Below are 13,902 nucleotides of genomic sequence, written 5' to 3'. Positions count from 1 at the left end.
TGGAGATACGCTATCGCTATAGTTATATAGTTATTCAATTGAAACTTCTCACATCTTTATGATTATAGCGGATCTACATTCTACTTAAATATCAACATCCTAGCCTTATTTATTAGCCTACTTAATCTATTTTGCTTCCTTAATTTTTAAGACAAAAACCAGAAAATTATGAATTTCCACTAAAATCTTAATTTGTGAGGTCCAAAGTACTGTTTCTATTAAATTATTATGAAAAAGGAATCTAAATATAAATTTTTTTAAGTCTCTAGCTCTTTTCTGTTGCGCCAATGATTTTTACAGAAAAACGTCCAAATTTCGAAAATGGTTAAAGTTATCGAACTGATATTCCACACATATTAATTTAGTATTACTCCAGACATGCTAGAACCGTTTCAGGTTGTTTACTTGATTTTTAAAGTATTGCGCAACATTCATGACGTCAGAGCTAGTTACAGCGGACTGGCTGGCACACAATGGGAAGGCTGATATGAATTTTATACAGCGTGAGTAGGCTGCTTCCCTACAACGGGATAGTAAATTTGGGAATGGAGGGAAGTGTGGAAGGTAGAAACTGTAGAGGAAGACTACGGTTTGACTGCAGTAAGTGGTTTCAAATGGATGTAGGTTGTAGTGGTTACGCACAAATCAAAACGTTTGCTCAGCATAGATCAGCGTGGAGAGCCGCCTCTATCAGTCTTCAGACTGAAGGTCACAACAGTAACGACAACAAATAATTCGCGGGAATGCGGCCGCATAAATTCGTCAGATCCCATTGAAATTTCAATAGGTAATGATAGTGTACCTAAAAGTAGGCTACTCTTTAGCGCATAGCGTAAGGTGGGTTGTGCATTATGGATTTACGTGGTATTTCCGTGATGTGTACAAACCTTCAGGAATGTTGGAGAAGGGTAAATGCAACCATTTGAGGTATCGTAGTCAGCAAACGACCAAGTCCAAAGTTCCGTCTTAGACTTGCGCACCGTTCAAACTAAGGGCCCCAACATCGGAATCCTGACCACTATATACGGGATTCCTGCTGAATACTGTTCAGTACCCTCAGACAATTTCACCCGTTGATGGCGCACGCAATGTGAAGTCAGAAAAACAGAAAGTCCCAAGTCTATGGTACAGTAATATAATAATGAATCCCATTTACATGCACAAGTTTCACAAGCTGCTAAATTTACAACACAGTTGTTCAAAATGGCGTCTCCCAGTGTCAATGCAGGCATGGCATCGTCACACAAAGTTGTGTTGTACCCATTCTAACATTCCCAGTGACGTCCGAACAATGTCGCAGAAAGAGAGAATTCTTGGCAGGAGATCCTCTTCCGTCTCAACAGAATGAATAAACTGGAGTGGGATCAAGCAAATGTGCTGGCTACGAAGCACGACCTCCTCTGCCTATCCACTTTTCAAGGACTGTCTGATCCAAACGTGTAATACACCCAAGTATTCACTTGTGCATCGTACATTCAAGCGATGCCACTGCGATTTACACGTTTGGTGCAAATATACTACACACTTTGTACCATATTTCTGGAACGGCGTATGTCAGAGATCGATTACTGAGACGCGAGAGGTGGTGGAAGTTTTGTGAGTGTATTTAGAAAGGGAGTCAGCAAGCTGCATTTCAAAACATTGCAAACCATGTGGAAGGCGTGAAGCATCGCTACAAAGTTTCGTGAACAATATAACTGAAAATCGTGTCTTAGTGAACGAAATGGCAGCGAGAGCCCAGTTGAGGTGCAGATCAGATCGATAACTGGTTTACCGATACTTCCGTGTCGGCGATACCCACGGGATCATACGGTGCAGACCGTGAGAACTTTCTTACTCTCCCTGCGCTCTGTATTCAGCAGGTTGCGAGATAAGCTGTGAGGGTACTCATTAAGGCTTACCAGCATAAATCTGAATAACGTGAGAGGTATGTTAAACTGATATTCGTGTTTACTTTGACAGGAAGATTACAGATTGGTAGGTAACAGCATCTGGGCGAGGTCACTAAATGGCAGTGGCGATAGATGCGAAGTTAGTCTCTTCGATTCCCAGTGATGTCAATACTTGTATTCTTCGATATTTTAACTACAGGTTATTTCTAACTACGCGCAGCCGGTCTAGATTAAAACTACACTTTCTTGAAAATGCCTTAGAAATAAGGAGCAAGTCAAGTGGTGAAACATGTTAGAAAGCTACCTGTAAATGATTTATGTACCTGTAATATAAATGAAGCTATTCTTGATTATTTATCTTCATATTATTTGTTTATGTTTCATTCTTATAGTACCACACCAATAAAAATTATGCTGCCAGCGATTCTGTAATAACATTTAATTTGTTCTTTACTGAAAGGATTTAAAACATGCAAAAACAATAGATACTGAATGAGCTTTAAGAATTAAGACACATATGACACTTTCTTGGAGTGAAAGCAGACTTCGCTGACGTCTAAGTAAGAAAAATTGTTGATTTACGTTGCCCTTTTTTTGTAGGAGACGACACTAGATCATTTTTATGAGAAGGGCCTGCACCGTAGGTGTGAAGAGTAAGGATAGAAAAATATTGACACTTTTGTAGATTCTGATGATGCTGCGTGCATTATGTATAACACGCCCAGAAGGCGAATGCTCATGTGAATTTTATGTTAGAGCATGTTTGGAAAAGTAACAGGATGGGGTGGGTGGTAATAGGATCTCACACCCAGCTGTTGGAAGGATGGGAGTAGGAAGGAAGGAAAAGTGATATGGAAAGGGTGAACTTTGTTAAACCTGGAAAAAGGTGTAGATCACCGTTAGTTGTTGGATAAAGACCTCTTCTACATTTTACCCAGCATTTGAGTTGCTTCTCCACGTTTTCTAACGTCGTCTGCCCACCTTCCATTAGGTCATGGTTTTCGTTCTTTTATTCTCACTTGGAATCCAGCGAAGAACTTTCCTAGTCCGCCCGTCAGTAACACCTCCTTACATCCCCACCGACCTCAATTTCACTTTTATCACAGTCATAATACCTTCTTGCGCTTCACTCTGTCCCCTGGTTCATTTGTTTGCTATCATGTATCTCAGCCGCGCGGGGTAGCCGTGCGGTCTCAGGCACCTTGCCACGGTTCGCGCGGCTCCCCCGTCGAAGGTTCGAGTCCTCCCTCGGGCATGGGTGTGTGCGTTGTCCTTAGCGTGAGTTAGTTTAAGTTAGATTAAGTAGTTTGTAAGCCTAGGGACCGATGACATCAGCAGTTTGGTCCCATAGGAACTTACCACCACCTACCACGTAACTAACAGTAATTCTCAGCATGTACCACTCCATCATTCGCTGACAAACCTTCAGTTACTGAATAGTTTGCCCATTAAGAGTCCTGAACTGTCGCTGCCGTAAGTCAGAAATAGTAATACACACTGACTATTAACGTTGCCTTCCAGGCACATCACAAGCTTAGTTTTGAAAAGCCTATTTAGTATACCAAAGAACTCCAGGTCAGCTCTGACCCTCTGTGTATTTATTTTCTTCCCCATCCACCGTGTCTTATATTATCGACTAGTTCTATGGTTTTAGCGCAGATTTGTACTAGTTTCCTTTCGATGTAGTGATTTTGCGCTGTTTTAGTTTTATTGTAATCGAGTTTCTGGCATAATTTAAAGCTTGTTAAGTTCTGCCAGTCATTGCTGAAGTCTATATGCACCAAATGCAGAACAGTACAGTGCCGTCGGCTACGTACGTCGCTCTGGATCTTCATGATGGCGAAGTGGCATAAGAAATCTTCTTTTTGCGTATGTGTACTAAAATGGATAAAAGTTGAGTGCCATTCAAAGGTAACTTGATTTCCGCTCCACCTCAAACAAACAATCTTACTATTACAAACAAGTGGCACGTATTAAAACATAAAACATAAAAAGTACCACTTGTGAAATCGGTGATGAAGGTTCCAGTAGCATGTATGTACTGCTCCTTCGTTTTTTTTTTTTTTCTTTTTCAGTTGAACGATCTCAACGGTTCCTCTAAGTCTGCTGAGAATAAATTGATAAGAAACCTCTCCACCTGATTGTTCTTTAAATTCTGAATTTCGCACTACCGCAATGACGTACATTTGTCAGTACAATAATATAGGTTGAATCAATGCCTTATTTCTCAAGGTCTATTGTCCAGATTTGTTGAAACTGAATAAAAAAACTTTCTTAAAATATAATAATCCTAGAGAAGGCAGCATTCCAAACTCGCTGCTCTGTCTTAAACTTTCATTCACCACTTGAAACTGATTTATTGTTCTATAACTACACTCCTGGAAATGGAAAAAAGAACACATTGACACCGGTGTGTCAGACCCACCATACTTGCTCCGGACACTGCGAGAGGGCTGTACAAGCAATGATCACACGCACGGCACAGCGGACACACCAGGAACCGCGGTGTTGGTCGTCGAATGGCGCTAGCTGCGCAGCATTTGTGCACCGCCGCCGTCAGTGTCAGCCAGTTTGCCGTGGCATACGGAGCTCCATCGCAGTCTTTAACACTGGTAGCATGCCGCGACAGCGTGGACGTGAACCGTATGTGCAGTTGACGGACTTTGAGCGAGGGCGTATAGTGGGCATGCGGGAGGCCGGGTGGACGTACCGCCGAATTGCTCAACACGTGGGGCGTGAGGTCTCCACAGTACATCGATGTTGTCGCCAGAGGTCGGCGGAAGGTGCACGTGCCCGTCGACCTGGGGCCGGACCGCAGCGACGCCCGGATGCACGCCAAGACCGTAGGATCCTACGCAGTGCCGTAGGGGACCGCACCGCCACTTCCCAGCAAATTAGGGACACTGTTGCTCCTGGGGTATCGGCGAGGACCATTCCCAACCGTCTCCATGAAGCTGGGCTACGGTCCCGCACACCGTTAGGCCGTCTTCCGCTCACGCCCCAACATCGTGCAGCCCGCCTCCAGTGGTGTCGCGACAGGCGTGAATGGAGGGACGAATGGAGACGTGTCGTCTTCAGCGATGAGAGTCGCTTCTGCCTTGGTGCCAATGATGGTCGTATGCGTGTTTGGCGCCGTGTAGGTGAGCGCCACAATCAGGACTGCATACGACCGAGGCACACAGGGCCAACACCCGGCATCATGGTGTGGGGAGCGATCTCCTACACTGGCCATACACCACTGGTGATCGTCGAGGGGACACTGAATAGTGCACGGTACATCCAAACCGTCATCGAACCCATCGTTCTACCATTCCTAGACCGGCAAGGGAACTTGCTGTTCCAACAGGACAATGCACGTCCGCATGTATCCCGTGCCACCCAACGTGCTCTAGAAGGTGTAAGTCAACTACCCTGGCCAGCAAGATCTCCGGATCTGTCCCCCATTGAGCATGTTTGGGACTGGATGAAGCGTCGTCTCACGCGGTCTGCACGTCCAGCACGAACGCTGGTCCAACTGAGGCGCCAGGTGGAAATGGCATGGCAAGCCGTTCCACAGGACTACATCTAGCATCTCTGCGATCGTCTCCATGGGAGAATAGCAGCCTGCATTGCTGCAAAAGGTGGATATACACTGTACTAGTGCCGACATTGTGCATGCTCTGTTGCCTGTGTCTATGTGCCTGTGGTTCTGTCAGTGTGATCATGTGATGTATCTGACCCCAGGAATGTGTCAATAAAGTTTCCCCTTCCTGGGACAATGAATTCACGGTGTTCTTATTTCAATTTCCAGGAGTGTAGTTCTAAGGCCAGCTTGCCCCTTTGCCGATTAACTTCTGGTACTTTTACCATACTATAGTTGGCTATTTTAGTGAATAAGTGTCATAATACAGAAATGAGGCCAGCAGGAATATAGTTTTTTTTTTATGGAAAGATATCAGAACATACACTATGTGATCAAAAGCATCCCGACACCTGGCTGAAAATGACTTACAAGTTCATGGCGCCCTCCATAGGTAATGTTGGAATTCAATATGGTGTTGGCCCACCCTTCAACTTGATGACAGCTCTCAGTCTCGCAGGCATACGATCAGTCAGGTGCTGCAAGATTACATGTGGAGTGGGAGCCCTTTCTTCATGGAATGCTGCACTGAGGAGAGGTATCGATGTCTGCCGGTGAGGCCTGGCACAAAGTCGGTGTTTCAAAACATTCCAAAAGTGTTCTGTAGGATTCAGATCAGGATTTTGTGTAGGCCACTCCATTACAGTAATGTTATTGTCGTGTAACCACTACACCACAGGCCATGCATTACGAACAGGTGCCCGATCGTGTTGAAAGATGCAGTCGCCATCCCCGAACTGCTCTTCAACAGTGGGAAGCAAGGAGGTGCTTAAAACATCAATGTAGGCCTGTGCTGTGATAGTGCCACGCAAAACAACAAGGGGTGCAAGACCCTTCCATGAAAAACATGACCACACCATAACACCACCGCCTCCGAATTTTACTGTTGGCAGTACACACACTGGCAGATGACGTTCACTGGGCATTCGCCATATCCACACCCAGCCATCAGATCGCCACATTGTGTGTCGTCATTCGTCACTCCACACAACATTTTTCCACTGTTCAATCGTCCGATGTTTACGCTCCTTACACTAAGCGAGGCGTCGTTTGGCATTTACTGGCGTGATGTGTGGGTTATGAGAAGCCACTCGATCATGAAATCCAAGTTTTCTCACCTCCCGCCTAACTGTCATAGTACTTGCAGTGGATCCTGATGCAGTTTGGAATTCCTGTGCGATGGTCTGGATAGATATCTGCGTATTACACATTACGACCATTTTCAACTATCCGCGGTCTCTGTCAGTCAACAGACGGGGTTGGCCTGTACGCTTTTGTGCTGTACGTGTCCCTTCACGTTTCCACTTCACTATCACGTCGGAAGCAGTGGACCTAGGGATGTTTAGTAGTGTGGAAATCTCGCGTACAGACGTATGACACAAGTGACAACCAATCACCTGAACCACTTTTGAAGTCAGTGGGCTCCGTGGAGCGCCCCATTCTGCTCTCTCACGATGTCTAATGACTACTGAGGTCGCTGATATGGAGCACCTGGCAGTAGGTGACAGCACAATGCACCTAATGTGAAAAACGTATGTTTTTGGGGGTGTCCGGATACTTTTAATCACATAATGTACATGCTGGTCGAGCTAGAAGTAGACATGTTGTGTACATAGTTCCGCGTAATCAGCGCGTACATGACTTTCCCACTAGAGCGCGCCCTGCTAAGCACAACAGCGCAGGTGCAGCGCTCGTCCGTCTCCGCACTACGAGATGGCGCTGCCTTAGAGACGGACCAAATTCTGCTTCCACCGATCCGCATATTAATATGTAACGCAGCCAATGAGATTGCTGCTAACGTAGAACCTTTTCTCCTCGCAGATCACACTCGCGCAGTGATACATGAATGCTCGAGGTATTATAACGAGTGTACAGAACTCCGATTAGTCAGTGTGCATCAGTCTGCATTAGTCTATAGTCAAGTTTCAGTCTGCGCCTAATAAGATTATCATATTCCTGTACATAGCCATGAAGAAAAATGTATAGACACTTTGTCAAGTATCAGAGATATGTGAAAATAAGATTAACGTACCAAGACCAAAGGAAATTCAGATTGTCATTTGTAAACAGCATCCAGAATCAAGTTACGTAATATCTATGCTGTTTATTATTTTAATAAATGTGTGTGAAAATTAATCAAGTTCTGTTTAAAGTTGGTCACCATCAATCTGCTACTCTAAGCGTGCAAGTGGCATTTCTATCGTCTGACCTAACGGCAGAAGATAAACATGCCACGATAAGACCACGAGACATATTGCTGATGCTCGCCTAATTCTTTAGAGCGACAAGTCAAATAATCTGATGGTGTGTGTACCGAAGGTCTTGCAGTACGCACACCACAAGACAGTTACTGTTTTGTTAAAAGATTGTGTAGATAGTGAAGTTAAAATCTTCTGTGTTGTTAGGTAGCATCATATTTCTTCAAATAATCGACGTTTCGACGCCTCTGCTGGGATCTTCTTCAGGATCTTGTGGTGTCCATTGAAGAAATATGACGTGGCCTAACAACCCGGAAGATTTTAACTTCAGCGACAACGGCCATGAAAGCCCATAGACTTAAATTATGTGGATAGATTGTGGGTGTGCAAACGGAGTGGGGTCTGTGGGACGGATGACACACAGCAGCTACAGCAGAGTTATTGGGTTTTGGCGACTAAGGTTGACTGGTAGTTAGATCACTAACTGTAAAGCAAGGCACTCGTTCCTGGGGGCACTAATACTTGCCGGAAATCTTGTTTCTGCGGAGTGAGGAGGTTAGGAAACCGTGGGGTGACCCACCTCACTGAACGTGCACTGTTGCTGACAGAGGCGCGGCGCTCGGTGTGTTGCAGGCTACTGGCTGTTCCACTGCCACTTCCTGTTCCACATCGTCATCGGCATGAACCTGATCGTGCACGTGGGCACGCACGCCGACCTGCCGCCGGTGCCCGCCGGGTTCCCGCGCTGCGGCGACTTCCTGCCGCCCATCGAGCTGCACTGAGCAGCCCACGTCTCGCCTCGCCTCGCCTCCGGCCATCAACAGCGCGCAAAGGCGGTCGCCACAGCGAGCTCGCTCCTTGCCTAATCCTGCATCGCTGTAAGGCGCCCAAAAAAGTTCCTCCACACTGGATTTCTCGGAAAAAGAACAGTTATAAAAAGTAACAAATACGGCCTGACAGAAAGCTCCTAAGACATCCCCACCAGCAAATGTGCTTCCATTGTGGATCTAGCAGTGACAGAATCCAGCGGAAGATGAACCTAAGGAGACGTCCAGCTTGTACTTCTCAGACATAGTCCTTTCAGCTAGCTATACAGCGAATCGGGCATAGGTACGATAGCGCCATGTCATATGATGCTCACTGTTGTCTACCGTAATAACGTGGACATTTTCGCTAATGACCTTATCATTAGACTTCACTTTAGTCTGAAGTAAAATGATACTACTGTAATTGAGAGGCACAAACTTTGTTATACTAAAAGCTGTAAACTGAAGTGACCGCTTTCATCAAAATGCCCAGCGAAACATAGCTCACTGCATCTACTGACGTAGTAGTGCCGTTCCACTTTGGAAGTGTCTCCATTTGGTTCCAACCGACCATTACAGCACAGAGAAACATCTTTACAAAGTGCTTTTTGAGGGAAAGTCGGTGCTCTGTCCACAATCAGTTCCACAACTGAAGAGAAACCCAATAGACCACACATCCTTCGTCCCGATTGAGGCACTTTTTCGAACTGGTGGGGATCTAATTAATGTTTTGATAGTGAAACTGCCTTCAACCCTTCCTCTTGCCTGATACTCGGATATCTATCCAGGTGATGTGAATTTTTTTAGGCACCTTACCGAAAACGAGTTGTTCCCTCGCCCCCATTCATTCTCTGAGAGGATGCGACATACAAGTTCCTGTTTTCCAGCGACCAGAAAGCACCCGCTTTGTGGAGGTTTCCCGTCACTGGAATCTGAGCGAAAAAATATTCCGCGATTCACCCTCTCGACATGAACGTCGTCCCTCGCCCGACCCTTCATCCCCGCATCGCCTCCCCCCCCCCCCCCCCCTCACACTCCCGCTAGGCCCGCCGCTTGCCGCCGGCTGTGACCGACGTCCAAAGATTCACCTGCCATCACCGCTCCCACCACCCTCTCTCACTCGTTTGCAGAACACGATCCTTCCTTCCTGTCTCGACGTCTGACCCAGACGTGTCATTTGGCGCAGACAGCAGCGGCGCCCACGCGGCGCAGGCTTCTGTTTCCCCCTCTCCCAGAGCCTCCCACTGTCAGCGCCAGATACTCACGTCCCGCGCGTTGCTTAAAGCACACGTTCTTCATTGTCAACTACGAAACAAAGTTTCATGTCGTGACAAAAACATCGCACCAGCTTTTCAGAACAGCTTGTGACTATTTCTCGGTGACCACATCTCGAGAGCGTAAGACACTGCGCATTCGAAACACTACTACTGTACCATTTTAATGACTCTGGAGCACTGTACATAAAAGGCTGGTGCGAAAATCCGCGACTTATGACACCAGTACCATATTTTTAACTGTATTTATTGAGCTTTAGTATTTATGTGAATTTAAATATGTTAACACCGTTCATTTAGTACCAGTAATGGAAGAGAAATTAAACTCTCATTTAATGTAAACAAAGCTAGAATGGTACGTGCATAAGACAATATTCACGGTTGTACATATCATAAATACTACGTGTTATTTTCTGTTTGTTGTTAATGATTGATTTTATAGCTAAATGTGATGCACCAACTTCCTAAATATGAAAAGTTACCGTGAAGCACACTTGAAGATTACGCAACGGTCATCCAGTTTCCAGATGTATACGAAATTTGTTCATGTCATGTACTAATTCTGTTAATAACATACATAATTTTTCACTTTTTGGGTTCCTGCAGACGCGCCGTTGCGAAGAATACGTAACTTGGTTATCTTACGTTTTACTTGTTACTTGTTCGCGGCACCATATCATTAATTGTTAAAACGTAAGATACACTCAAGTTATTCCATTCTTTTTAGTTAGTAAAAACTGTATCAGTATTTGAAGTGCTTGCCCTGTGCATATATGTAAGTACACGATAATTTTTTCAGTTAATAAAGTTGTTGAAATGTTTGCAATTTAGTAGCTGTTTTTTCTACACCTCCTTTGCCAGACACACTATTATTAACTGTTATTGTGGAATGGGGAGAGTCATTTCTGGTCGTACATTTCACTGCTCTACGTCTTCGCATCAAAGATTAATTTCTTCTCACACGACTGAAGAATCACCTCGTTCTGTCTCATTTTCGGTTGTAAAACAGAAGAAGCAAACAGAAGTTATGTTGTGAGAATCTGATACATGGAAGAAAATAACGTGCTAGTAAGTCTCAGGTGTATGTTAAGGTAGTTAGTAGTGATGCCCTCAGGCTATCATATCGCTTAATAAAATACATAAATATGTAAAAACAATGAGAATAACACTTTTCTGAAATCAATTCAGCCCTTAAAGAAGACATCAATAAATATTCTGGTCTACTTACGGTAGATTTGTTCTGAAAGGCAATATGTTGCTCATAGAAAAGTTAAATAGCATTAGACGCAGATACAATCCAAGATGACAGCATTGGGTCGTCGTAATATCCACGAAAAAACAATTTTATCGTAATATCCACTGTCATTTAGAAAGCCACAACAGAGACGTACAGAGAAAGATGAATGTAAAAACGCCAGGACCCAGATTCTGTAGAAATATGGTATTCAAGATGCCTCAGTTCATCATCCATCTCAAAAATAGACACGGCAATGTCCTCTTCTACAGTTTTTTCCCCTTCAATTCCATTCTTTATTTTACAAGGAGACTGGGTTTCGCTACGGCATTAACTGATGAAAGAGGTAAGTTAGTGACTCGAAAAATCAACTGTCCTTACAGTTTCCACTTACATGAGAACTGCACACGAGCTTCATGAACGAGAGTCGTGCGGCGTAGTCGGCTGAGAATCATCAGGCGGTTCTTCAGCCGCCTAATCGAAAACGATTTTCTTCCTTGGTACACAATGGCCCCTTTCCACGCGGTGTACGAGAGTTAGGTCTTAAGTACACATGTTGAGTGTATGTGACTGTAATGGCTGTGCGTACAGTGTTATGTTATGTTTGTGTTTTATGACGACGAGAGAATGGAGCTTTGCAGAGCCAATGAGATACAGGGTGAGTCAAAAAGGATTTTTACAACTTTGGAATGAGATAGGAATTTCTATATATTTCCAAAGTTGTAGGGTCCTTTTTAACTCACCCTGTATTGGTGGTGCAGTGATTGAGACACCGAGGAGAGAAATCCCAGTTCTAGTCCAATGACAAAGACTACAGTTTGCCTTGGTTATCCTACATCACTTAAAGACACTACTGAAATGTCTCCTCTGTAAAGACAACAGCACGTTTCATTCCTCACCTTTGTCCCAACCAATTCAAACAGGGTGACTTTTCGATGTCTATGGAAAATCAAATGATGTAAAGGTAATCCTGAAAGGGATCGAAAAGTCATGTACCATTTTTCACGTAAACAAATATTTATGAAGATATCGCTACTTTTCTTTAACTCAAAAACGACTAGTCAGAAGAACATAAAAGTAATCCATATGCAAAGATTTTGTGAAACTACTTCGTGTAAACGAAGCACTTTGATCACAAAATGCAGCAAAAGTTTCAGTAGTCAACCAAGGGAAAGAGGATAACAACTTTGGAAACGCCTGGCCGGTAGAATACCTGAGGAACGTCATCGAGTAAATGTGACAAGTTGTTTGCTGCACATTCCCACCATACCACTCTGCTGCATTGCTACTTTTTCCAACATCCGCGTGCGACGGCAAGTCCTGGCGACAGATGGTTTCTGAAAATATTTCCCATAAAAAAAAAACTTTGACATTAGATACTGACTAAACACGTGGCTACAAAATAAATACTTTCTTAAATAAAAATTAGTTTTTAATATCCACGTTTTTAATTTGGACTAAAAAGGATAAAACAATTTCTCCTAACCCCCTACAGATTCCTAACCCCATACAGATAGTCTGGAAAATTTGTAATTGTGAATTTTAAAAGCTATGAAAATACTTGTAAGATTTAAAACGATAAATGTGGGACACATGCAGCAATTAACAGTAAGAAGATGAACTATCCATACATCAGTCAGTAAGTATGTATTACTTGCAGTCCACGTATTTCGTTTTAAACCTTACAAATATTTTCACAGCCATTAAAAATTCACGAACAGGAACTTTCAGGACTGTCTGTATGGGGTTAGGAATCTGTTTGCGTCTAGGAGAAATTACTTGATACTTTCTAGTCCGATTTAAAATTGCGGTATATTAAAAATTCATTTTTATTTAAATTTTTTCTGCTTTTTAATCTAGCATGTATGAAATTTCAAATATTTTGATGAGATTATAACAGAGACATGTGGTATACTACAGGTGTAGTGTATCTCGCAAAAAGACAGTGTTAGAGATATCTGAGCTCACAAGGAGGCTTACCAGCAATCATTCTTCCTGCGAACCATTCACAACTGGAATAGGGAAAGGGGGAAACAGCAGCAGTACGCAAAGTACCCTCTGCCACACAACAACAAGAAGGGAGTTGATACTGCATTTACCATCCAGTTCTGAACTATGTTGAAAGTTTCAAGTATCTAGCACATCCAGAAACAACAGGGTAAACAAAGTCCCTTCCTCCACATACCAGACAAGAAAGCGAGTTAACACGTTGATTGCCGCATGCATAGTGATGGATGTCTCACCACCAGGCCAGACCAGGTACTCGGCGTTAGTCGTGAGAGTCTGCTACGAGCACTGGCAGGCACACGGCTTCAGGTGTGAGGCTGTGTTTGTGGCTACTGTAGGCCTCGTAGCAGTCAGCATTGTGCTGTCACTCAGTACTGAGCTATGTGTAACGTTTCAAGCCTCTAGCTCATTGCGAAGTTAGTTTAAAACCAATCACAAAATTTGTACAAAACAGACAGACAAGAGAGCAATATACATCTCCTCTTCCCCCCTCAGTCATACCCATCCACTCGCAGACCACCTGGAACATATTCTGATAGTGCATGCACAACAAGCTGGTCCTGCAGGGCAGCCGATATATTCTGTGTTACCAACCGTTCTCACCTTCACCCCCACCCCTATCGAAAATACCGACATAAAGCAAGTTCATATTGCATTGTCAACCAATTCTGAACTAAGTTTAAAATTTCAAGTCTCTGGCTCATCGGGGAGTTAATTTAAAATAAACTGCAAAATGTGTATCATAGAGAGAGTCGAGAAAGCTACCTAATAAAACGTGGTAAAAAGGAAGAGGAATTTTCGTCTGCAAATTTTCTGCATTTATCTGCATTAAACATTTCCACATGCATCAAAAAGTCACCTTGTATATATCA

The 13,902-nt window shown here is 43.8% G+C and overlaps 1 protein-coding gene across 1 annotated transcript in view; it reads left to right on the top strand.

Moving 5' to 3' along the window:
* Positions 1–10,615, top strand: part of LOC126474078 (uncharacterized) — a 212,214-nt gene extending 201,599 nt beyond the window's left edge. The window contains exon 11 of the mRNA XM_050101486.1: positions 8,343–10,615. Coding sequence (XP_049957443.1) covers positions 8,343–8,491 — 149 coding nt within the window. The 3' untranslated portion in view covers positions 8,492–10,615. The remainder of the gene's footprint in view (positions 1–8,342) is intronic.
* Positions 10,616–13,902: the final 3,287 nt, after the last annotated feature.

The sequence above is a fragment of the Schistocerca serialis genome, chromosome 4, assembly GCF_023864345.2.
Source record: "Schistocerca serialis cubense isolate TAMUIC-IGC-003099 chromosome 4, iqSchSeri2.2, whole genome shotgun sequence".
Taxonomy (NCBI): Eukaryota; Metazoa; Arthropoda; class Insecta; order Orthoptera; family Acrididae; genus Schistocerca; species Schistocerca serialis.
Note: the sequence above shows the minus strand (reverse complement) of the source record. Positions and strands in the feature narration are given on the sequence as shown.